General features: G+C 37.5%; 1 protein-coding gene across 1 annotated transcript in view; it reads right to left on the bottom strand.

The window, feature by feature from the left end:
- Positions 1-6,665: 6,665 nt before the first annotated feature.
- The window catches only part of LOC129769504 (frizzled), an 86,077-nt gene continuing 66,222 nt past the window's right edge, over positions 6,666-26,520 (bottom strand). Inside the window, exons 4-5 of the mRNA XM_055771823.1 lie at positions 19,089-19,314; positions 6,666-8,053 (exon numbers count right to left, since the gene is read on the bottom strand). Of these exons, the coding sequence (XP_055627798.1) occupies positions 7,515-8,053; positions 19,089-19,314 (765 nt within the window). The 3' untranslated portion in view covers positions 6,666-7,514. The remainder of the gene's footprint in view (positions 8,054-19,088; positions 19,315-26,520) is intronic.

Here is a 26,520-nt window from a genome sequence, read left to right as displayed (position 1 = left end):
AACAAATTACGGATACCATGAACCTGTGACTAGTATGTGCCGTTTGTTTAACCGTTGTAGCTCCTGTTTTGACTGTCATCTTTCACGTTCGTCCCTCAAAAAATTGTATGTTATTGCTCTTACATAATTTGAAATTTCTTATGTATTAGTTTTAGTAGGCTTAGTGAAAAATAGTTTTAGTTTTAGTTTTTTATATCATACATTAGGGCATGTGTAGCCTGTTGTATTTGTGAATTAAATAAATAAAAAATAAATAAAAACGAGTTTTTTTTAGATTGTGGCAGATCTGATTGCAAGTTAGGATTAACAGTTAGGAGTCGGTGAAACGGGTTTTTTTCAAAGATGTGATAGACTTGTTTACGAGTCTATCGAAAAATAATCGGACCACCCTCAAATAGAAATGGTAACGAAAAAAATGCGAAAAGGTATAAAACCACAATTTTTCACGAAAATCTGAGACCATTATATCGATTTGGCATTAAATGTTTGTATATTAGGGTTCCTGAAAACCAGTGAAACTGGATTTTGTTAGTTTTCAAATCTTTGGACTGGCTCCTCCTCTCTGGAGTCACCAATGCAAATAAGGGAAATTGATTCCGAGATTTTGTTTGGTTTTTTTAGAAGTGTCTTGCCTCAAGGGCTCTCTTATGGACTAAGCCCTGTCAAAAAATCCCGTAATCGCAAAAACGCTTCAGAATCAGACGACTCCAAATTGGTTCGTTCGAGTGAACCTTACAATGACTTTTCGGTTTTGAGTTTTTTTGTGTTGTTTACCTTTGATTGGGTAGCGTCTGGTTGCCAACGCTTGTTAAGATTTTCAGAATAACTAACTTGTACTTTAAAATTGAACTTTATATTTAATCTTTGAACAGTTTTGTTGAACTGTATTGTATTCTAAACGGATTGAACTAAGTGCACTCACTTGTTCTCTGAACGAATTGAAGTGACTTATTGTGAGAAAACTTAGACTATATATATACAAATTTTAGCCTAACTTAATCTCAAAAGAGAGAGAAGAAAGATCCCTCCTTTTTGGACAGATAACCAAACCACGTGATTATCAACCTTCCTACTTCGCCGCGTGGAAAATTTTCCCACATGTTCGTGGCCCTAATCTGTCTCGGCCCTTCGTGCTCTTCTCATGCGTTTCATAAGGGACAGACCTAAATATACATGTTTATCACCTATTCGGGTGGCCCATACGGCGTTCTCACCTTGGGTCTTATCAAAACATGCTTCATACGAAAAATGTTCAAGTGGGAAGCGTCTAATTGCCAGCAATAAAATTATAATCTATTGCTTAGCCTCCCGCACGGAAGCCCAAACAAACAAACATTTCATTTTTGTTTCCATCTTTCTTATCGGCATCTGCATCTACCGTAGAAAGTGGACCTAGACCTTTCGAACGTATTTACCGTTCACCCAAGCTTAGTCAAACACAGCCCGCTTGGGTTTGTTTATTGATAATTGCTATGCGTCTCTTCGCATAGCATTCTGATCCTACATATTTCTAGTGCAATAAATCATGCGCGCTTTTATCGCTTAAACACATGCATTTAGCGGCTTATCTAGTTGCCCAACTCTCGTTTTGGGTCTTGTTTGTTTCCCTTTCTGGATTCTAGCGAGCTTATCTCGGCGAAGGAAAAAACTAATTGGTTGGCATAATGATAATTAATTTATTTGAATGAAATGCGCCTGTTGCGCTGTAATTTTCGCTACCTAAGCTGGGTCAGTAACGCACGGCCAGCAATTGATGTTGACCAGAATGTGTTTGTATTATTGCGACTACCTGCGAAACCCTGTCAGGAACTTATGAAGAATGATCGTACGAATAGTAGATGCAGCAGTGATTTTAAGAGTTTAAACGAACAGTATCCTCTGCGTAGAACGAGATACACACCACAACATGGCGCAACTTGGTCGAACCACCCCGAATGGGTTATTTGAACTGATGGAGAACTAAAGATGACCTACAACTTAGAAACTTATTGTAGTTCCTTTGAAATTTTCGTTAATTTTGTAAAGGAATGAGTGTTTTTCCATCTGGTTCTATAGTTATGAACAGTGATGGAAAAAATCGCCTCGAGCGATCAATGAATAGGTACATACCACTAGTCAGATTTATTGACCTCATCAGCAACGAGCGATGCTTTTGTTTTCTTCATGCTTACACATAGAGAACAATCTCACAAAAGCGATATGGCAGTGAAATCATTGCTGTCTGTACTCCCAAAGCTTTGCTCATACGACTGAAAGTTTATCGTGAGGGCGCGCTACAAACGATTAATCTCAGTTGGTGAAACTGGGGATCAGATATTGTTCGGACTGTGTACTACTGACGAACATTTATGATCCGAGCATTTCATCGCTATGATTTTCAGTTGCCGAAACGAGTGGCTGATGACGAGTGCGGTTTTGCTTCACACCCATCTCCCGTCTCGCCTACAAAGACGCACTCGGAGAGTCAATTTTACATTCGGTAACATTCGGGTCGTGGCAAGCTAAACTGAGCGGAGAGGCGAGATACTGAGAATCGTATACTGTAGAAACACTTGCCTCCGTGGAGCAAATTACTGTTGCGATTTGCACACAAACCGAGTGGAAAGAGTCTTTCGTTTCTTCTATCTAGATCCGTTGAAGCGATCTATTATTAAACTCAGAGTAACCAAGAGAACATCATTCTGTTGGGAAGGGAGGGGAGTAATAGTTGATCGCAACTTGTACAGATCGCGATCTGTGCTGTTTGCAATTAATCATGGATCGAATCATGATCGCATAATTTCCATCCTTGGTTATGAAATACTGGAATTGTAGTTTTTTTTTAATATTTCGCGTCTGAGCCCAACAATAAAGTTCAAATGACCGGTCTTATAAATGAAGATAGTTATTATATTCTACACTGTATACTTAAATTCAACCGACTTCTTACATATCTCTGGAAACTCAGAATAATAGAATGGTTCTACAGTTGTGAAACGCAGTGTACCGTTTTGTCTCAAATTCCGAACACTTCATTTTTAAATGTAAAGGGCCTGGCCGGGTAAGGGAGTAAAAAGTGCCCCTAAACCAAATCACTAGCTGTATGACAAATATATTAAATGCACCTTTTCGTTTTTTTTCACACGATTCTCAATTGCTTTGAGACCAACATAAGAAAAAATACTGAAAGTACATCTTACTATGGTGCATCGATAAATATATTTAAACAATTTTTTATCAAAAGAATTTAATAATAAAAAAAAATTAAATATGCGGTACGAAAATATTTATATATTTTTGGCATTTCGAGATTTTGAAAAAAAAAATGACTTTGAGACCCACTTCGCTCTAGTTTTTATTGAAATGCGTTCGTATGTGTCTTTTTTTCTACATGTGGCGTAATTTTTTTGCTGAATTTTTAAAGAATTGCGAGACACAAAAATAATTTTCTTCATCGTCTGCATTATTATTTTTATTTTCTTGAAATCGATTATTTTATTGTATTCGTGGTTATCAATTGTAAGATTAAAATAGAAAAAAAATAATAATAATTTGGATTTTTTTAACTAACTAACTTTTTTTTTCTCACAGAGAATTTGGTGAACCATCTAAATCTAGTGTAAAGATAATCTCGTATATTTTAAGATGCGAGATTTTTTTTTGTACAGCACTAAATATATCGACAAAATTTAGACATATTAAAAACAAAACATAAATAAATAAATGAGCAGTACTGGGTCTCTAAATTCAAAATAAATTAAAAATACCCAAAGGCCAAAAAATATTTAAAAATTCTATTTCTTGAAAATTCAAGAAAAAAATTACGCTAAATGTGGAAAAAACAACACATACGAACGCATTTAAATAAAAATTAGAGCAAAAGTGGATCTCAAAGTAACTTATTTTTTCCAAATTTCGAAATGCCTTAAAATATATATAACTTTTGTGTACCGCGAAAAACACTCTAAAAATTATGAAAAAAATCACATATACCCAAAACAGACGTAGGAAGAAATTTCAATGCAAACTAGAGTAGTACTGAATCTCAAAATAAAAAAAAATAATTTGAAATTAAAATAAAAATTAATTCTTTTTTTTAGTACACTCAAAATCTTTAGTACAAAAAATAAAAAAAAATTATTTAAAATTGAAATAAAAATTAATTAAAAATTTTTTTAGTACATATTTGATTTTTTGATGAAAAAATGGTTTGAAAATATTGATCGATACACCTTAGCAAGTATTTTCAGTTTTTTTTTTCTTCATATTTTTGTCAAAAGAATGACGAATGAAAGAATGAGAATGACGTGAAAAAAAACGAAAACGTGCCTTTCTCACCATAAATCCTATGGTGTACTATATAAGGACTCAAATATATTACTTCAAAAATGTTTTATTTAGTACCCCATATGATACTTTCCGTACAGCTGGTGGTTTGGTTTGGGGCCACTTTTTACTTCCTTACCCGGCCAGGCTCTTTACTAAAGTTTTATGTTATAAATAATTGAATAATGAAAACACAGACATTATTTTAAGTATAGGCTTTATTTTGACAACATTTACAGATATCGATACAGCCTATAATTTATAATATTAGGCATTCGTAAAAAAAGTGACAGTCAAAACCAATGATAATTCCGTGAAAAACAAGCATCGTTCATTTTTCAGTTTTGTAGTTGTTTCAACTATTTTGTTTGCTGTTTTCATTTTAAGTGCTAGAGAATGTAAGAACTTACAATAACTTGATGACAAAAATGATATTTTATGTGCAGAAATCTTCATTAAAACTAATACTGAATTAGTGTTCGGAATAAGAATCAAGTTTCTACGCATGATTCAAATTCCGAACACTTCATTTTCAAATGTAAATTTACTGAACTTTAATGTTATAAATAATTGACTAATCAAAACCAATTCTTTGGGTTATAGCCTTCATTTGAACATAATTTAAATGTATTGATACAACCTATGATTTATAATATTAAGCATTTACAAAAAAGTGACAGTCAAAACCAATGATAGAATCTTTGCGCTAACAAATTCTGTAAAAAACAAGCATTGTTATTTTTTCATATTTTGTAGTTTTTTCAACTATTTGTTTGTTGTTTTCATGTTAAGTGCTAGAAATTGTAAGAATCTACAATAAATGGATGATATAAAATGATATTTCATGCAGAAATCTTCATTAAAATTAGTGTTCGAAATATGAATCAAGTTTCTACGCATGATTCAAATTACGAACACTTCATTTTTAAATGTGAATTTCTTTCTTCCTTCTTTCTTTGTTTTTAAGAGGCTTTAAACTTTGCATGTGAATTTACTGAACTTTAATGTTATAAATAATTTGATATTCAAAACCCTAACATTCTTGGGTTATAGAATTCATTTTAACATCATTTACAAGTATCGATACCGATAAAGCGCCCTTGGTCCCGAAACCATGTAAACTATAAGAAACAAATACAAGCAATAATTACAAAAGCCAATTATTTTGCGAGTAGAACATTTATCCACAAAAGGACTAGCTAATTAACTTTAATTTAATATATCGATCATATGAATCGGTCTAGTAGTTTAAAAGTTATGTTTTTTTTAAATGCATTTTTGTTGTTCGGAATTTGAGACAAAAGTGTTCGGAATATGAGTCAGTGTCAAAAATGGTGTTCGGAATTCGAGACAAAAGTGATTAAACATATTTTTTAGTTTTTCACCATGAATATGCATTTGTAAATCAATTTTATTGTAGTCAAATGGAAAAGAAGGCTCTATTGTATTCAAAAAACAAATTAATTTCTCGAAAGAGTACCATTTTGAGTAATGAGACACTGTTTAATGGCTATCAAAGCTTAAGTGTTCGGAATATGAGACAAAACGGTATACAGTTCACAAAAAAAAGAAATGTTTATTTTTTATAATCTTGAATGTATCACTGATTTTTCAACGAAAAGTAAGTCCGACCAGCACGACACCCATGCCTAATTTTTATACGACCGCGAAGAGTTAATACTTACCTTAAACACAAAACTATTTCTGGATCAATGAAAAAGTTTCAAAACTTGTGCGATAATTGAATTATTTATACAGGGTCAAAACATTGTATAATCTAAGTTGAACCATCCGTTGATTGTTTAGGGGTAGTTTTGCAGAATTATTTCTTCTTGCATTCCGATTACATACTCTGTCAATGAAGTGCACGCATTAGAATGCCTGATTGTAGAAACATTTCTCTCGATCTTTTGAGCATCCCAACCGCTTCACGCCAACATTCACTTCTTCACACCACACAACCTGAAATCAGAATCATTGCAAGGCACTGCCTTGGCCTCTGATACAGTGCAAACTAGTTTTTCCAGCTCCCCAAAGCAATTTTGCATTGGCTCTGCGCTAGATTATGCGTTCGAAGCGGGCGAAGAACGACTCCATCATCATGATTATGATGGGAGGTAAACAACGCGTTATCGATATCGGGTGGCGTTTTTTCTTCTTCTTCTCATCTTCTCATTCCAGCTGCTGTTCGGATTTACAGTTGGGCGCACATTTGAAAACAATAGCCCCGACGACGACGTGATGGGGTGCAATCAATTACGGGAATTTAGAGCCCCCAACTCCATTGGCAATTGAGGACAGACCCAGCAACCACTCCGTTAATCAAGACGCGCGATGGGAAGGTTCGGATGAATAGTGGCAGAGCGCTACGCGTTTTTCGTTCTCTTTGAAATGGTTTATTAATAAGTTGATGGGGTCTTCAGCGGGTGATTCCACGAGTAATACCAACACGGTGTATAATTTCCCAAATGGATTGGGCTTCGCTCAAAAAAAGATTCGCGGCGTGGTCATCAACTAGTAGCCTAGGTTTGTATGTGTGTATATATAATTACAGATATTCTTTATACAATCGCTTTAACATAGAAATTATTTCTTTTTCTCGCTTTATCTTTTTTTTTTGTTCGTTTCAATCGCAGTCTATTAATATGACACAGTTTGATCACCTTAAGTAACACAATCCTATCAACTAGAGGTAAAAAACTGAGTGCACGTGTCAGAGATAACGAGTTCGGTACCTAACAATCACTTAAGTAGCTCTTGACTAAAATTCAACTTACAAAACTAAAGGCTAGTATTATTTTTCTCAACAGAAAATTGTTGAACTCTCTACACATTTGGCATTGTTCGTTCGAACGAACGTCGGAATGAAACAATGAAAAAAACGTCTCGCTTGCGGGTATAGAACCGAAGCAAGAGTCTAATAGCATTTTTATCCCCTAAAGGGAGGCGGATACTTCAGACAACTACCGATATATTCTCTAGAGGGTAAAAGTTCTAACACCTTATTTTGATTAGATGCTTTCTATCGTGAATCTAAAAAATCTATCATGCTGCTCTACACAAATAAACGATTATTTTTGATTTGGTTTCATTGAGAGCGAGCTGATCACCGAGAAGCCAGGTGTGACAACTTGCGGAACTCTTCGTACTCAACTGTGACGTTCTTTCGCGGCGGGTTGATTCCACATATCGATCATTCCGAATGACTACTAAACATACGCCCCTCGGCTCCGGCTGTCCTTGCCTTGTAATCGCTCTGCAAACTGTCTCCAACTTACCACGGTTTTGCCGGACCACAGCCAAACACTGGACGTAACCCCGACCAGCATCGAGCACACGTACTTCGCCATGTAGATGTGGAAGATGGGCTTCTCCTCCTCCGGATTCATGCTGCTGTTGTACTTAACAGCCGGGCATGGAATCGAGAACACTTTGCACATCTTTCGATTCCACTGAATCATCCAATCGTCGAAATTGTAGTACTCATAGAACAAACACCCCAAATAGCCCAACGCCGGCAGGATGAACAGTCCACTGAAGAACCCAATCCGCAGCATCAGTCGCTCCAGCTTATCGGTCCGGGTGCCGTCGTGCTTCATGACGGTCCGGATGCGAAAGAGGGACACAAACCCTGCCAGCAGGAAAATTGCCCCCAGCGACAGATAGATGCACAGTGGAATCAGCAGAAACATGGCCAGCGAGTGGGTGTCCAGCTGGCCAACAAAGCAAACCCCGGACAGGACATCACCTAGAACGACACAAAAAACAAAAAGCGGAGACAATTAACTTTTGTCATTACGCAAGCAGCAACAACAATAAAGCTGTCAGCGCGCTCTCTGCATAAGGCTAACGAACGATCGATTGAAGGTTTTTTTTTTTGGTGTGGATATGGGCGCAACATTGTCCCGTCGTCTCGGGGTACGCTGTGCGGCATTTTCCAATGCAGGGATTTCATTTACATGCTAATTTGTAGAAAGCTGCTGCATTCGCTGCACCGGGCTGCTGTCGTCAGTACAACAACCGAAACAGGTTTAATCGAAAAATAATTATATGATTATTTCACTCGCGACGCTCGACTGACTGGAGGACAACAAATAATGGAACCTTTGTCGCGGTCGATATGATTAATGGCGGGACCCTGGGTCGTCGGGAATTAATGAAGAGGTTGTGGTTCAATAATTAACGAGTTATTGCAGGAAACAAGTGGTTATGAGAGGACTGTTCTGTGTTTTTTAATAGTACGAAGCAGAAACTGCAATAAACGCCTCATGGATTCAATATATTTTTTTAGTTTTGTGTTTCGTTGTTGTAAAATATAACCTTGCGTAACAGGAAATTTTCCTTTCGTTCATTGCCGTTACGTTCATCCAATATAAACTCGTCAAACAAATTAGAGGAACAGAGTGTGAAGTCGGAAATTTTAGGTAATTTTTGACATGCTATGAAACATTAACGCATATCGATGGAATGCACATAATTTAAAAGCTACTTTCAGGTATTAGGATTTTTTACGTATATATTTTTATCTTGGTGTGTGTAGGTGAAGTGGGCAACAATATCGGGAAGAAATAAAAAACCGTTTTTTCTTTGTTTTTTCAAGAATATTTTGGACTAACACAATTTTTTGCTAACCAACTCAACAGCAAATACAATTAACCTTATCAATCAGCTTTCATTTGGTTCCAAGAACATTCCTGTAGAAATATGTCTGTGTCCTGTAGGACACAGAGATATTTCACTTTAAATGAAAAATTACCCCTTCACCCTTGATGACGAATAATTCAATAAACAACCATCGCACAGCAAACCGGCTTCGTAAGCATTTCGGTGTACAGCTTCTGGGCTCGCGTCTTCCCCACCATGTTTTGCCTTTCGTCGCGGTTAGGAGCCTTCTAAACCTTGTATGTACGCAGGCCCTCCCGCTGCTTGGTCCGCTGGACGAATGAACTTGACAAATTCAGCTTATTGGCGACATCCCGGACCGAACTTCTCGGATCACGTCTAAACTGCTTAACTACGCGCTTGTGATCTTTTTCACTGACGGAGCATCCAATTTTGCCGTTCTTCACCTTCCGGTCGATGGTTAGGTTCTCGAAGTATCGTTTTAGTACTCTGCTGACCGTGGATTGGACGATTCCCAGTATCTTACCGATGTCCCGATGTGACAACTTCGGATTCTCGAAATGAGTGCACAGTATTAATTCACGACGTTTTTTACTTTGACGAAAAAAAAATTGTTTTGCATCGATTTCAAAAAAGTGCCAAAAACAGGATTTTTATAATGCTTTACAAAATCCACTGTAATTCTGCAAATATAGCAGTAAGTTCGAATGTTTGCAGCCAAATTTTTAGCCTAGTGTATTCTCTAAACATCAATGAACATTTCGTTTAAATTTAACGTTTTTCACTTCCAAAATGTTGTTCATTACTGCTTCATTACTATATCCTGTACTGAATTTTCTCATCTTTCAAATTAAAGCAACAACATCGTCTTCCGTAGCTACCGTAGCTTAATGTAGAGCCAATTTGAGGCAACAGAGTCCGAAACAAAAAAAAGTTCTATTACTCTGTTATTGTTTGTTGTTTGTTAATTGAAATTCGAACATATGCGTAGAAGGATTTTTTCATCATATTTTTATTTTTTTTTTTTTTTTTTTCTGTATTATAGTGATTTTCAACACATTTTGGCTGGTTCGTCACTTTTAACTTCCATTTTTGGAAGAATGTCGGGAGTGAGAATTGAACTCGTGTCCTTGAGCGTGAGAGGTACGGATGTTACCACTACGCCAGATCGCCTCCACTTCATCAAATATGATGAAATCACCTCCTTAGAGAATCTGGATAAATTTATTTGGTGTCCTCAGACTTTGAGGGGATGAATCTAAAAACAAATTCTTCTTTAATATTCAAAAAACGCAAAATACATTCATAAAAAATGAATAAAAAAATTTTTGTTGAGAAAAAGTTATCCATTATTTTCTCGATAGCTGGCTTTAGTGATCAATATCTCGCGTAATATTGATCATACAAGTTCAAGCTTACGCTCGTTGTAAAGGTGACATTTTACATTAAAAAAAATCTTTTGCTGTTTCTTGTTTGTTCCATTCAGTTGTGGGTTACAGGGTGTTAACAATGGAGATCAAAAAAGAGAAAATTCGGTACATTTTGAACTTTTTCTTTTATTAAAGCGAAAATGCACGTCTTGCCGCAGGAACTATGAATGATGCTTATGGTTCCGATACAGCAACAGTAAAATATGTGCAATTGAATTTATTTTTATTTTTTTTTTAACAGACTTATCTCACTTCTTAACTAGGCGAACCTAGCCAGAATTTTCACCTGCCCCCGGAATGCACGTATCTGCCCCCGGAATGCACGGCTCTGCGGAATGCACGTATCTGCATGCTCGTGCTGTTTCAGTCCTGACCGAGAAATTGTCGGACAATCGCGCAGGTGCTAAGGATGACCGACTTTTGGATGCCGGCCAATTCCTTCTCCATATTCAACACCTTTAGCGCTTCCAGAAGTGTCTTCGGGACAATTCCAGTTCCAGAGAGAACGACTGGAACAATTCTTGGGACCTCCCTTAGCCCCCACAGTTCCTTGAGCTCCACGGCCAATGGTCGGTACTTGCAGATTTTGCGACCATGGGTCTCCTCCAGATTCTGGTTCAGTGGAATAGCGACATCGATGATGGTGACCTTGCGGTCGCTCTTGTCGTAAACCATTATATCTGGCCGGTTGTGGTGGATCGAGAGGTCGGTCAGAACAGTGCGATCCCAGTACAGCTTGAAACGGTCATTTTCCAGGACAGGTGCAGGCAGGTACCGGTAGTTTGGTACGTTGTCTTCCAGTAGAGCACATTGGAGCGCCAGTTGTCGATGAACAATACGTTCTGCGAAGTACTCGCGCAGTTGTCGTACCTGGGCAACACACAGTGCAGATATGTCGACTATTCCAAGTCCCCCTTCTTTGCGTGGCAGTGAAACTCTCTCCAGTGCCGATTGAGGATGGTGCATTCCGGCCTCTTTGAATGCTTTCCTCATCCTCCTCTCAAGGTCCTCTAGGTCAGTTTTGCTCCATTTGACTACACCAAAACTGAAGGTCAGCAGGGGAACCGCGAATGTGTTGATCGCGCGTACCTTGTTCCCCGCGTTGAGGAAAGTCCTCAGGACACAGTTCACTCGACTCAAGAACTTGTCTCGCAGCTCCGTCTTGATGTCGGAGTGGCGAATCCCGGTGAGCTGTCGGAATCCAAGATATTTATAGGATTCGCCACGAACCATGTCTCTTATGAACTCGCCGTCATAGACCTCGTAACCTCCGGATTCGGTAAGCTGCCCTTTCAGCATATGGACACAGCGGCACTTGTCAAGGCCGAACTCCATGCAGATGTCCCTGCTTATGTCTTCGACAACCCGGATAGCTACACCTAGACGCTGACGTGAATCAGCGTAGACCTTGAGATCATCCATGTAGAAGGTATGGGTCACTTTTTTATTTTTTTCTTGATTTTTTTTTTTGTTTTTTTTTAGTGCAATACCCTAAATTCAGATCTCTACTGTCAACATATGGATCGTTTGAAGCTAGCGATTGATAAGAAACTCCCAGAATTGACCAATAGAAGGGGCGTTGTGTCCCATCAGGACAACTCAAAGCCACATCATTCCGAGAGCTTGATTGGGTTGTTTTAAAGCATCCACCATATAGTCCGAACCTGACACCAAGCGATTACCACCAATTTTCTTTGTAAAATTATTTTTCCCATGCAACCACGGCTTCAAAACAAGAATTGATTATAGACTGGTATTCGAAAAAAAAAATCGACGTTGTGAGATTTTGAGACAGCTCAAACACATTCACATCAACGAAAGTTTTGTCTTCCGCGCCATGGTACTTTTGATTTGAACCAAAAGCATGAGAAAACTAATTCGCCGGAATCCTGGACAACCGGGGAGATCAATGGCAAAAGAAATTAATATTTCTCAATCGTCGATCAGGAATATCATCAGACATGATCAGAAACTCAATGTATACAAGAAACAGAAGATTCACGAAAAAACAAGAGAAACAGGAGCATGCTAGAGGTGCATGAGAAAATGTTTGGATATGTTATGTAAAAAATAGTCACCTCTCAAGAAAAACTTTAAAAATATATACCGCCTTTGATTCCATGTAACCCAGAGCATGTAAACTATAAAAAAAATTGTAAGGGGTTGTATCTAGGACACAACCGCATACTTTCGATATAGAACTGCGCAATTATATTATGCAATGTTTACCCCTTCGAATATTATTTTAGAATGCATCGAAATTTTTGTAATAGATTATGTTCTTCGTTACAAATAAATTTGATGAACGTCCTTTTACGTTTGATATGATGCCTTGGACTACCAAAATATGTGAACGGAACAATTGTCAAACGATCATTGTATTTTACATTTCCCTCTGAAATTATTGCACATCTCATGTTTACGTAGTTCTCGAACCGCGAAAGTTCATTCATCTCTAGTATCTGAAATGAAGATTTTCCCAGGTTTCTCAGTTTAAAAGCACGTTTTAGGGAAACATTTTCCGGTCTGCACAACGACAAGCGAGTACAAAAATACTCAACACCAAATAATACCCCCGACTTGCATGTATTTGCAAAGCGGATTCCCCCAGGCACATAAATTTTAAAGTCCATGTTACGAAAACACAGCTCAGCGGGAGAAAAATACCCCCACTTGCATGTTTTGACAAACGGGATTCCCCCAGGCACATTGATTTTGAAGTCCGTTTTAAGGAAACACATTTCGGTGGGAACAAAAAATACCCCGACTTGCATGTATATTTGCAAAGCGGATTGCCACAGGTACATCGATTTAGAAGTCAGTGTTGGGAAAACCGTAAATCGGGCCAAACAAAACTTATCAGTTGGGGCGTTTAGATAACGCTTGACATTTCACTGTTATTCAATTGTTCATCTCATGAAAAATAACGTTTTATTAATTGTGATAGACGCGTAGAAATATTCATTCTGTTAAGAAATGTTCGAGTTATAAGCATTCGAAATACGGATAGGGTTAGCACACAGATCAGCAGAACAAATTTATGAAAAAAAGAAGTTCTTCCAGTTTTCATTAATTTAAACCATTTAGAAATTACCGAATTGTAATGTATAGCATATCAAACAAATCTTAGAGAATTTTGGATTCGATTGGTATGCAAACCATGAGAATTCGTTCACAGTGGAAATAGTTATTAACGTTAACTTTATTTCATAAAAACGTGACCTGTTTTCTGATTTGGCACCTCTCCTGAAAAACGTAGTTCTACGTCAAAACAACGAGGAGGCGATCTGGCGTAGTGGTAACATCCGTACCTCTCACGCTCAAGGTCACGAGTTCAATTCTCACTCCCGACATTCTTCCAAAAATGGAAGTAAAAAGTGACGAACCAGCCAAATGAGTTGAAAATCACTATAGGGTAAATGATCTTGGTTTGTCCAATTTGGGGTGTTTTTAAGCAACTAGTAAATGCAAATCGATTTTTCTTCATGAAAATCACACATAATCGATACGAGTTTGGGTTTGTTGAAAAGCCCCAAGTCTCTAGTTGCTAATACTACCATAAGGTGTTGAAATTATTCAAATTTTTATGTTTTTTAACGATTTTCCTTAAAGAAGAATTTTGATCATGGTTTGACCACCTCTGATCATGGTTTGCCCAAAAAAATTATCATGGTTTGTCCGGTTTTAGAAATCTACATTTTTGAATGAAAACATTCGAATTCACAATTAGATGTTGCATTTATCATTGCTTGAGTTTACTGTCATCATATTGATTCATTCATAATTTAGGCTTTCTTCAGAATATTGCCTTTTCTTGGGCATTTTAGAAGTGTTCACCTCAACACAATCAACACAGAAAAACCATACTTCTGCTATGCGCGAAGCACACCATAAACAAACATAAACAAACTGCAGCGCGCCAAGCGGTTGCCATAGAAATCATGTGGACAAAACAACATTATTGAATTGGACAACTCATGATCGGAATTGAGTTCATCAAAATGCGTTAATTTAATGGTTTAGCTATGTAAATCCGATACAAATGGTAAGCAAGCATGATGTTTACAATATTTATAAGTGTTGTAATCCAGAAAAGGTCTGAATACGTGCCAAATAATCATCTGGTGATCGATTAAAAGTTAGCTCGAATGAGGGGCGCATTGACACAAATAGAAGGTGTATTTTATAATTCTTTAAAACATGTGATTTCGTAAAAGTATACTATCAAACTACTATAAATCATGTAAAAGGCAATTTCATTTATATGTTTCGAAACATTCGAAGGCCTTATTTGACACAGGAGCGCTGAATTAGAGCATTCAAAAAAGTGGGCAAACCATGATCATATTTTCGACTGGACAAACCAAGATCATTTACCCTAATACGGAAAAAAATACGTCAAAACAAGTACAATCAGTAATTACGAAAACAAAATTCTTGTTTTTGCAAGTGTAGTATTCTCTCGAAAAAGACCAGCTAAATGGCTTATATTTGATATGCCGTTCATCTTAATCGTTTCAGTAGTTCAAAAGTTATTTATTTTTTGAAAAAGTCATTTTCGAAAAAAAGGGAAAAAATGATTTTACAGTACAAAAAATACGGGTCTAATATTTAGCGATAAGGAACAAAACTACTGATTCTCAGGGAAATCTGAGAACCGCTATATTGGTTTGGCATGGAATTGTTGCATTGACAAACCACAAACAGAGATATAAACAATAACGAAAAATCCTCTAAATTTTTTCTACTGTTCTAATCAATCCTCTGCATGAACACGATACAGTTCACGTATAGTGCTAGACAACATAGTAGAGGAGAGTGGTCCTTATAACGTTGAGTGTCATGTCAGTCATCGGTGACTGACATCGAGCTTTACGTTCATGTCGTATCAGTCACCGGTGACTGAGAGTATAAAATATGATAATGAAGGTAAAAAATTAATTTTTATCCAAGAAACTTTAATGGTTTTTATTGAAACAAGGTAAACATAAAAATGATTGTCCTCCGCAAGTGTTATAACCTGTTCGGTCAAATTTCGGGCTACTTTTTTTGCCACTCTGTGCCGCATTTTCTTTATAGCACGATTTGCAATATTTTCGCACTGCTGAAACTTGGCCAGGTTTTGTCTTCAGATTGTGTCGTTTTATAGTGGTTGCAATGCTGCTGGATTGAACGTTGGTTTCCTTGTAATTTGTTAAGTAAACCGCCAATTTATTTTGGAATTCCGTGATGCCTATTCTCTTCTTCGTTATATTTTTGTATAAATTGAAACGATCCAGAACTGCTGTATTCAGCAAAAGTTCAACAGCCAGTTTCCTTACCACTTCATAGATCTCTTTAGTGGACTATTATAAACACTTATCTGATCAGATAAGTCGACAGCTGCCACTCCTGTATTATAGTCCACTATAATTTTCGATTTCAACTTGTTCCCTGTTCGGCTCGGTACATTTATCATTCCCGACGAATGTTTCATTGACAGAACTGATATATCCCGCTTGTCCTTCCATTTTAAAATGGTTATTCCTTTGCTATTTTCTTTCGCAACTGCCTCTCCCCATTTTAACTTCCCTTTCCGATTTGCACGTTTTGCACGTTTTTGTCAATTAGTTTTTCTGCCAATTCCAAACTTGTATACCAGTTATCGGTATATAACGTGTGTCCTGTCCCGTGTGTATATAACGTTGTGTCCCCCCTGCGTACACACGAAAGGCATATGTGTAGCCAGATTCGCAGCATAACTTATATATTTTTATTCCGTATTTATGGCGCTTCTGTTTCAAGTATTGCCTAAAGATAGTACGGTCACGGAACGAAATCAACGATTCATCGAGGCATACGTTTTCCGTCGGGTTGTAATATTTTTTTTAAATTTGTTTTTAGTGCGTTTACAACTGGTTGAATTTTGAACAAACAGTTGGATCCATTGTCGTATCTATTATCGGATTATTGTATATAAGCAGGATCATGGGACCAATATAGGTGTATGGCCGGTAATTTCACCAATCCCATCCATAAAATTAGCCCAAAAAATTACGTGTGTGAAATAACTTTTTAGTTGCTGTCCACTTTTGTAAGCGCTTCGTGCACTAACATTCTGAAGGAAAAATGTTTGTACTGGACAAAGAACCATAGAGGACTGAATGAAATATAGGCGAACTAACGCAAAACGCAAATGATCGATTTGGTTTTTGTTTTTTAACTAAGAAAATGATGTCAATGCAATGTCCTGGAAACAAAGGTAATGATGGTGCATTTTATGAGCGACATAAGGTGGCCAAACACAGTCTGTCCGTTGGACACTTTATGACAGATAAAGTTTGGTTTGAAATTTGTACAAACACTATTTTGTTTGACACTCTACAATTATCATCATTGGCAAACAATGTCATCGAACATGGCCAAAAATTCGACTGAAATATTTAAGGTAACCTAACCATGTAACGAAAGATTTGACGAACAGACCGAAAAAATATTTTAGGCATCTAAATTGCATCGTACTTTTTGAAGTACGATGTAACTGCGTCACGAATTTCTTGAGTGTTATCGAATCGTTGACCGCCGAACGCCTGTTTCATCACCGGGAATAAGTGATAGTCGCTAGGGGAGAGGTCTGGGTAGTAAGGAGGGTGCTCGAATACAGTTCATTTGAATTTTTTCAATTGTTCTTGAGTTACGCGAGCAGAATTGGGCCGCGCATCATCGTGGATGAGGAACACTCCTTTCCTCAATAAACCTGGCCTTTTGTTCTTAATCACGGTTCTTAATCGGTCCACGCTATGAAAAATGCTATCACCTTGTTTTTAGTCCTAACTTTATTTTTCCGCGATTTCTGAGGCACAGAAACTAATTTTTTGAACGACCCTCGTATTTACACTTTAGTACTACCTTGACAGTGTGTATTAGTTATACCTAAAATTATTTGTTGTTTGAGTTACAGGGAGTAACTGAGTCGTCTAACAGAAATCTGCAGCATAACAAAAAAGCACGGTAACAGTTCAACTTTCATATTTGAAAAAGGTCATCACTAACCCAGATTGTCGACATAGTCCGCGTATGGAAAAAATCTGCTTAACAAGACATTATACAGAAGCTTTTACGCATTCACTCAATTCCACCGCGCCCCCGTCCAATGATCATAAAACATACATTAATAGCCATTTCACCAGCACGTAAGCTTTCGAAACGGAGGAAGCAAGCCTAAAAAGAATTTATGACTTTAAATCAACGAGTTTTGAATTCACAATGAGGTTTCATCGTTTAGCCACCACAGCAGCAGCCTTGGCTCCAAGGCATATCCGAAGGTTTCCGCCTTAAGGCAACCTTTGCCCACGTTGCTGTCAAGGATGAGAGACGTATTCCAATTTATTACTGCTCTTCCTAGCGAGATAGGGCGTCTCGATGGAACTCCGTGCATTAGCTGCGGGAATAAAATCCAAGATTGGACACGGCTGAATAGCAACAGCGGCGAACACAACTGGGCGGACATCAATTTACACACATTGATCGATCATCCCTGGGGACAGATGTTGCTTATCTCATCAGAAAGAGCGATAAATCTTCACCAGAATCCTGCGTGCACTGTCTCCTCACTATCGGGCAATAGAGATTGAGTAGATGAAACGAAACCTTTTCACACATTTTATTAGTCCCATTACTCATTGATCGTTTTCAGAATGGGGCCAAATACCGGACCGGAGGGACTGCCAGGTGTTAGAGGGAAATTAGCGCTGAGGAAGTGTTTTGTGTTTGGTGAATGGAAATTATAGTTTCTTTTATCGCAAAACTGTTTCCCATTCAAAATAATGAATAGCTGCAAAAGCAGAAGAAAAACTGGAGTTAATGCTGCGGATTATATGCCACATTACGGTCATTTATGGGTCATGCAGCCCGCAGAATTCGTCTTTCATTTTCATTCGCAGTAAATACGCCCCGGTAAACACTTTCCCGGTCCAGATTAGTTGTAACCATGACGGGTAGAAGATGGAGGATTGTTCTCCGATGGTCCGGGGTTCCGAACCGCAATTTGGCTTAGTTCAAGTACGGTCGACTTTGAGCAGCTTTTATGGACATTTTGTTTCACCCATGCCGGTCGGCGTCCACCTTCAGATGCGGAAGCTTCAGTAAATAAATGTTTTCCCGCCCATTGAGTTTGCGCTGAACCGAACCAAAGGGTTCGGTGTGAAGTCGATAGAAGATTACCGGAAGGTCGAAAGCGAAAATCTACGAACCGTAAATAAGCCGCAAATGTTATTATTACCTTTCGGCTACTGTTCGCTTCTTCTGGCATATCATATTAAAGGCTAGGAAAATTTGGGACACAGCTTACTTATAATATGCAAAGTATCATTTTTGAAATAGGTTTTTTTTTGTTTCTTCCCACACACACATCAAGTTCGACCAGACAGGAAGTCATTCCTGTTTGGCCCGAATACCCAGAAAATTTATTCAACCCTCATTCTGCTTCATCTGTCTGTCGGAGATTACCCGTTACCAGATGTCGTGACAAACTTCAATAAACCAGTCCTGACATGGCAGCTTTACAGGTGCTATAATAGAAATTCAAATTCATCACAATCCATAATTCAACGCTGGTATCAACCAGTCGAACACGCTCATGAAACGGGGGAAAATGACTCTGGCTAATGTGAATAGTTGCATATGGCAATGGCAGCACAGAGGATGGTGGTGTAGTACGGGAGGAAAAGGGGGATAAAAACACACACTCACCTTCCACCTTGCCGAGTGCGAGCACGAAAATCGTCTGCACCGAGGGTATGGCCCACGCCACCAGATGGAACAGATGGGACCGGTTCTCGATCGCTTCGTGACCCCACTTGAGGCCGGCGGCGAGGAACCAGGCCAGTGCCAGACATGCCCACCAGGCGAAAGCGGCCATACAGCAGAAGTAAAGCGCCATAAACAGTATCGTGCACGATGTTGACTGGCGGTGACCCTGCAGAAAAAAAGAACACGTGAGTAAATAAATAGACAAAGGACGACACTTCGGGATGAGGTTGTTTGCTCTCGAGTGAGCTAATATTGTTTTCCGTGGAACGCTCTCATAGACCATTAGGGAGGAAATTAATGAAACTTGACACATGAAAACAATTGATGGATCTAGAAAAAGGGAGGTTTTTGATATCACAGGTCGGTTGAGTGAACAGGAATTGAATTGAAAAGCGAACATAATGGTTTTAGTGATAACAATGCTTTTTCACACAACACAACATTGTGCAATTGCTTGGAGTAGCCATTCTATGCTAAATCGCCAATTAGGCTTCCATTTGATTCTTTGAACATTTTAGTAGAGCCTTTTAATACAAAAACAATTTTGTTTGAATAAAAAATTACACATTGCCTTCATAAAATTATTATCGCATAGTAATTTGATGAGCAGTTTTTGAAACGAGTAATTTCTGTACAAGCTCCAATTATTGCCATAAAGAAATGAATTATGATTTTGTTTACTAAGATTGATAAAATATATCGGTTAAAAAACTACCTGCTAACATAAGAATTTACTGCAACATCAATTCATCATGTTAACAAAAAATGAAAAAAAGACAATTCACAAAATATAACATTATTTACACACTAATAAAAAAACTAAAAATACGGTTCGAATATTTTGCGATAAGGAACAAAAGTACCAATTTTCGCGGAAGTCTGAGAACCACCATATCGGTTTGACATGGAATGGCTGTGCCTATTTCCATTTTAGGGTGCACCGAAAAATCTTTTTTTTTTCACTAGGGCGCTATATCTATATAAATAAAAATGATTTGGTGTCCGTTCATCACAATTTAACTCAAAAACGGTGCAACGGCTTCAACAGTCAGTATCAGGTTTGATGCGTATTATTTTGCGTCAGGTTTATATATCAAAAACCTATGAAAACCATTCGAAAAGTTGGAAAATTGGATATAATTTTTTTTAGCAAATTTTGTATGGAAGTTGGAAAATTGGAAAGTCATTTTTTAGCAAATTTTGTATATCTATATAAATTAAAATGATTTAGTGTCCGTTCCTCTCAATTTAACTCAAGAACGGAGTAACGGATTTAAACAGTCAGTATCAAGCTTAATGTGTCTTAGTCTGCGTCAGGTTTATACGTCAAATAAATTTATCTACGGCAATTATGGATCACGTACATAAAAATAATTTCTGTAGGAACTTGAGTGTTCGAAATGATATAAATCATATATGTGATCGTCCGGGAAGAAAGGGGGTTTAGGGTGAAAAACAAGTTTCCGAGAAAAACGCGTTTTTACTACGAAAACATCTGTTTTCAAGGTTTCGTGTTGGATGAAATCTCTTCTGTGGTATGTTGTTACCCTAGTGAACTAGGTTGAACACAAGAAATAAAAAATGTTCGAAAAACGAAATTATAAATTGTTTTATGTTATTTTTTATTTATTTTTATTTTTTTTTGATAAACTTTTTGAATTGACCTTGTACAAAAAAAAACCACACAAATGAAACACAAATTTCTGCATTACTCGAGAATTATTCAAGCAAATGATACCAAATTGGGCATACTGAGGTTTTAGAGTGCAATAAATGTTTCTATGATGGTTAGTCTCTTCACCCCCTCTCTAAGGGGGGCTGCCATACAAATGAAACACAAATTTCTGAATTACTCGGCTAACGAAATTTATCTTCGTTCTAAAATTGCATTTAATGTGATAAAACGCACTCCTATATCGTCTTCTATCCATATAAATAAGAATGGATCGCCGAATGTGTTGATAAGAGCAAAACTCGAGGAAGGAATTGTTCGATTTAGGGCTGTCTTTATTCTATCATATTTTCTGTATCAAACATTTATTCCATGTAACGGAGAAACATGTTATTTGCAAGTGGTTGAAATATCTTGAACGAGAATTGTGTCTGAAAATAATCTGATATTATAATGACGAGTTTTGGTAGAAGTACTAGAAATTTTATAGTAAAAGGTAATTTTAAAGGTATTTTTTTTCAATCAATGAACAATTCTGCGATTGGACCCATGAACAGCGCTTAGTAAGAAAACGAAAAATAACGAAAAATAAATTTTGGGCGGGACGAAGTTTGCCGGGTCAGCTAGTCCTGTATATATTTTTCGTTTTTTGAACATAAACGAAGAATTTAATTTATGATTCATCCACTTAACACTTTCATCGCCCAGAGCGATTCTGTCGAGGTTCTTGCGAGGCCCAAATTCAACTCTCGGTGCGCTAGAGAAATAAGCGGACAACGATAGTAATGAATTCGGGTTAGATTCAGGACTACTTTTCTGTTGAATCCGAATGAAATCAACTGACTGCTGATTAGAAAACTTATAAAACTAATTTTTCAACCAATTGTACAGTGTTATCAATGATAATAAAAAATGAAATTCAACAGAACGTACTTGCTGTACACACTATATTCGATGACGATGAATAACTGCATTTTTATTGTTGAATATGGAATATTCTGTTCAATCGATTGCGAAGATTCTGTGAATATATCATACCAAGAACATATGTCACTTTTGTGGGAAAATAATCATTACACACTATATCACATTCGGCAACTCCGACTATTCACGTGAATCGTTTTCATTGTTCTTTGCGCTTGGTAGATAAAAAGCTGAAAGAAGAAGCAAGTTGCAAGTTTTTTTTCCTGAGAATGAGAATAATAATTGCACAACTCGGATAGGCACAAAAACATTTCTTTTCTTAGACGCACACGTGTTTTTTCATCCTTAAAATGTTCATCGGACGGCGTAATAGTAAATCTGAAAGCGAGGAAAGTAGTAACAACGAAATAGTGCGAAGCGTTAGAAGGAATGTTTCGAGTATTATTTCATCGAGTTCCGATTTGGATATTGAGGAACTATACGCAAGTGAAGACCTGGACGACATGTTACAAGAATTAACTATAGACGACATAAAGATATTGATATTTCAACAGTACATTGAATAAGTATGTTCTACTAGTCAAGCCCTTTCGTTTGATACCCATATTGATGAATTAAAAAAAAGTTCCATTTTGTGATGGCGGTCATTTTGGATTTACATTTTTCATAAATAACTGTATTCTACTAGTCAAACACTTCCATTTGATACCTATATTGATGGAGTTTTGATAAAATATGTAGTCCGCCATTTTGTAGCGGCCGCCATCTTGGATTTTCAAGATCATGGAATACGCAGTTTTATAGCGACAGCAGAGATAAAGGCGTGCTCCAAATTTCAGATCAATCGGTCAACAGGAAGGAGGTTAAATTTATATTGATGTGGGACAACCTTGCAGATATACATACAAACATATTTACAGTAGGTAATGCTAAATAAAACCGTTTAAAAGTATAGTATAACAACTCTATTGTTATGTTTTTGATTTTTTGATTATTTTACATAAACCATATTTACATTTAAGGGCCTATTCTATCATATTCCGTTTAAAAATCCTATTCAAATTGAACGAGAAAAGTGTCTCCCACATCTGGGTGACGGGGCCCAGGAAATACACCCGTCACCCAGATCTGGGTGACGGGGCGATCAAGGTGTTAAAGTCAGAAAACACCTCACTGACATGAAAAAAAAATCAGTGAATGAGAAGAGGTGAGAATTCGAGTGAAATCCTCAAAACGATTCATGATTTTTTACTCTACTTTACTTATAATAGTCAATTAAATTTCACCTTAACGTTCAAGTGTAACATTTTTTCTTGAAATAAGTCATATTTAAAATAAAATTGTGATTTTAAGTGGCTGTCACCATATGTACAAATTTAAAAAAAGTATCGGAGAGGATCCTGGCTGTTCCAGCTGATTAAAAAATTGTTCCAATACTTAAAAACTTTCACGGCCTGTACGATTTTTCATACTTCGTCACAAAAATTCTTCATAGTGCCAAATTTCAATTAAAAAAATCTCATCTCAAAAAGTAAAAGTAAATTGATCAGTACGCTCTTATCTTGCTCATGCTTGTCAAAATTATTGGATAACAAATTTCTAGAGTGATCCATTTTTCTTTGGCCAGACACCATTTGCAAGTTTCTGTGAAGTCTGCATGTCGCGTTGGAATGACTACACACTCTGAAATAAGGTTTTGGTTCAGTGTTGCTGAGGCTCTTATTCTATGTTGATGACGATTTAAGATTTTCATTCCTGTGATATTCATTGTGAGTGCATTACGAGTACAATAATATTGAGAGCTGAAAGCAAGTCCAGCATGACTTGGTGGATGTAACGTGATTTCTTACGAGTGCTGAAGAATCCTATACAATACCATTCATTTCATTCATGGGCCTGTGCGTAACTTCCTTCCAATATTAAATTTTCCAACTTGAATGATAATATTCTCAACGACTTTATCAAACTTCAACTTTTTATGTCCCCATGCATGAAACTAACTTCATTCCGAAAGACTTTAGGCTTCACCTACTTAAAACCGCTGAAAAACTTACAGATAATTCAACTAAACCCCCGCTACTTTTCTAAAGCGAACACAAACAAGCCGGTTCAAACATAGAAACCGGTTTTCTGACATCAAACGCGCCTCCTCCGTGGCTTCGTGCAACCCATGCTCTTCATTCAATTGAGAAAAATATAACAAACAAATAAACAAAAAGCAGAGCAACCCAGAGAGTACATTTTAAGCTAGCGTTAAAAACGGAGAAAACAGTCCATCACACCACACATTTTAAAACGGCAATTGTTCTGCTCTTCCGTCCCTTCGTAACCGTTTGCAGCCCGCTGGAACATTGATTTTGCTGCTGCTGCACCGCCGCCGCCAGCGAGATTCGCAAAAACGTGAAATATCAACTTTTTCATCTCGATTCTTCATCTCCGGTTCCACAACCTCCATTCCTTTTGCCACTGTGTCCTCCGGCTTAGTAACTACCTACATTGTATAAATATTTATACAACGCGAAAACAAAATGTTAATCCAATGGCAGAAGCGGCGCAGAATGGGAAATGTGTCTAACGGTCATAATCTTCCGCGGGGAACTTACGGTGCACTCGTATCCATAAGCTCGTTACAATACGCGCCGCGACTAAAAGCATCCAATCAACTGGTGCGCCATTTAAAGTTATGTCCGTGAAAATTGTGATGTCCAGCCCGGAGTTCCGAGCAATGAATTTGTGTTGTGTCATCCCCGAAATGACTTGACTTTAATGTCGATGTTTTTTGCCGAAGATGCAACATTGTGTGTGTGAGTTTTTCTTTCAGAAAAGAAATGTAGAGTTATGCAAAGATCTCCGGCGATGCTATTCGGAGACCATGTTCTACAAACTTATTTGTGCTGCACAATGCTGTGTTGATGTGGGTCGATGAACGCAAATCTTTTTCCAACCTAACATAAGCGAACCTATACTCGAACAGTATAAGGTATGGGGGGACCTTCAAGTTCATCCTCCATAGCATTCATGTTCCCCCTGTGCTGTAGGCCGTATTGTTCTTTTTCCCGAGATCAGTTGTTGGTTGTTGGTTCGCTGCATTCCGAGTTCGATGACGACGACGGCGACGGTACGATTGGCTGCCTTTTAATCCTCGCATAAAATCCCAAACGATGCGAGCCAGTTGTTGTTAAACATGAGCATGGGTAAGAATGACACCAACCCACAAGGGCACCACACAACAACGACATAGGGAATGAATGGAGAAACATGACTTCGCAAGAACGTAAAGAACATGCTCGCTCGTTTGGCATGTTTTGCAGCAATCCGCAGAAGGTACGATGGTGCAATGTGCTCATATGCATATTGAGCCGATTCGGAGCAATGCTGGCTCACAGCAGTTACCTTCATTTTTAGGCTTAATTTAGTACAATTACAGCAGAGCGCGTGTTTACGAGGGGAACGTAATTATTTTTCTCCTCTCGCGCTCGTAACTTCAAAATTTTTCTTCGAGGAAAAATGCTTCTTGTCATCTAACAGTTTGCGTATGCACTGCTAAGGGGAGGAAATTTATGAGAAATGAATTCCTGTTCCGAATAACGACCCATTGTTAAATTAAACTGAATTTGTAAATCGTGTTGACGGAACAAAAGCATCATTGGCTGGATTTCGAAAAGAATTGTGTAACGCGTCAATTTGGTCGTAGTATTTTTCTTCTGAACTCGCAAAGTCATGTTCTTAACTGAATGTATGTGGTGTGTGTGTGTGATAATTGATAATTATACAATTACGGATAGCTCTGTAAGTTGGACCATAGTAATAGACCCGTTTACTCCGAAACCATTCAAACGATCAGAGAATGAGCAATGAGGGGGTAAATGTATGGGTAGTTTGGTTTTTATAGATGGTGTAATGGATCAGAATGTTTACTTGAACATCTTGAAGGAAAATATGAAGCGAAGTGTCAACAAAATGGGTTGGAATCGTGAATTCAAGTTTTACCAAGACAATGACCCAGAACGAAAGGCATATAAACTTCGCACATGGCTCCATTATAATTGCTCAAAAGTTATTGATATTCCTCCACAATCTTCCGACATCAATCCCAGTAAAAAATGAAAGAAGTTATTTGCGTAGGAAACCTCAGAAACCTTCAAATTTCTAAAATAACAATTTCAAAAACCACTTGATGATAAAATGGATGAATATTCCTTCCTTATACACCAAAAAACTCGTAGATAACGACCAAAGACAGCTAAAGATAGTTACAACGAACGAGGGATACCATACTAATGATGGAATTCTAAAATTGACCAACGCCTTCGAAATCGAGTGAGATTTGATTAGCACATACATTTGCCATTCTTAGAGAAATAAAAACCATTATTCTGAAAACAAATAGCAAACCTTTTAACCCTAATATGAAGCTATGACTTTAACGAAATACACTCGACCAAAAAATTAGAGAAACAGAGTGCGTAGTCGGAAATTTTAAGCTATATCTTCTTCAAAAATCAAAGCATATCGATAGGATGCGCATCATGTTGAAGCTACAACTTTCAGGTATTAGAATATTTTATGTACATTTTTTTATCTTGGTGTGTGTAGGATTTTGTACTTCTGATTAGATTTGCGAATTAATGCTCCTCTAATTTACTCCAAACTTTGAAAAAAAGGCTGAACGCAATGAGGTACATATCGAGGTGAAGCAGTAGGCGAAGTATACTTGTATTCGTATGCAAAATTTTGTGTCGTAACCATTTGCGTCTCTATGAAATGTATATGGAA

The sequence above is a fragment of the Toxorhynchites rutilus genome, chromosome 2 (genome assembly GCF_029784135.1).
Source record: "Toxorhynchites rutilus septentrionalis strain SRP chromosome 2, ASM2978413v1, whole genome shotgun sequence".
Lineage (NCBI taxonomy): Eukaryota > Metazoa > Arthropoda > Insecta > Diptera > Culicidae > Toxorhynchites > Toxorhynchites rutilus.
This window is presented reverse-complemented; position numbering and strand designations above follow the sequence as displayed.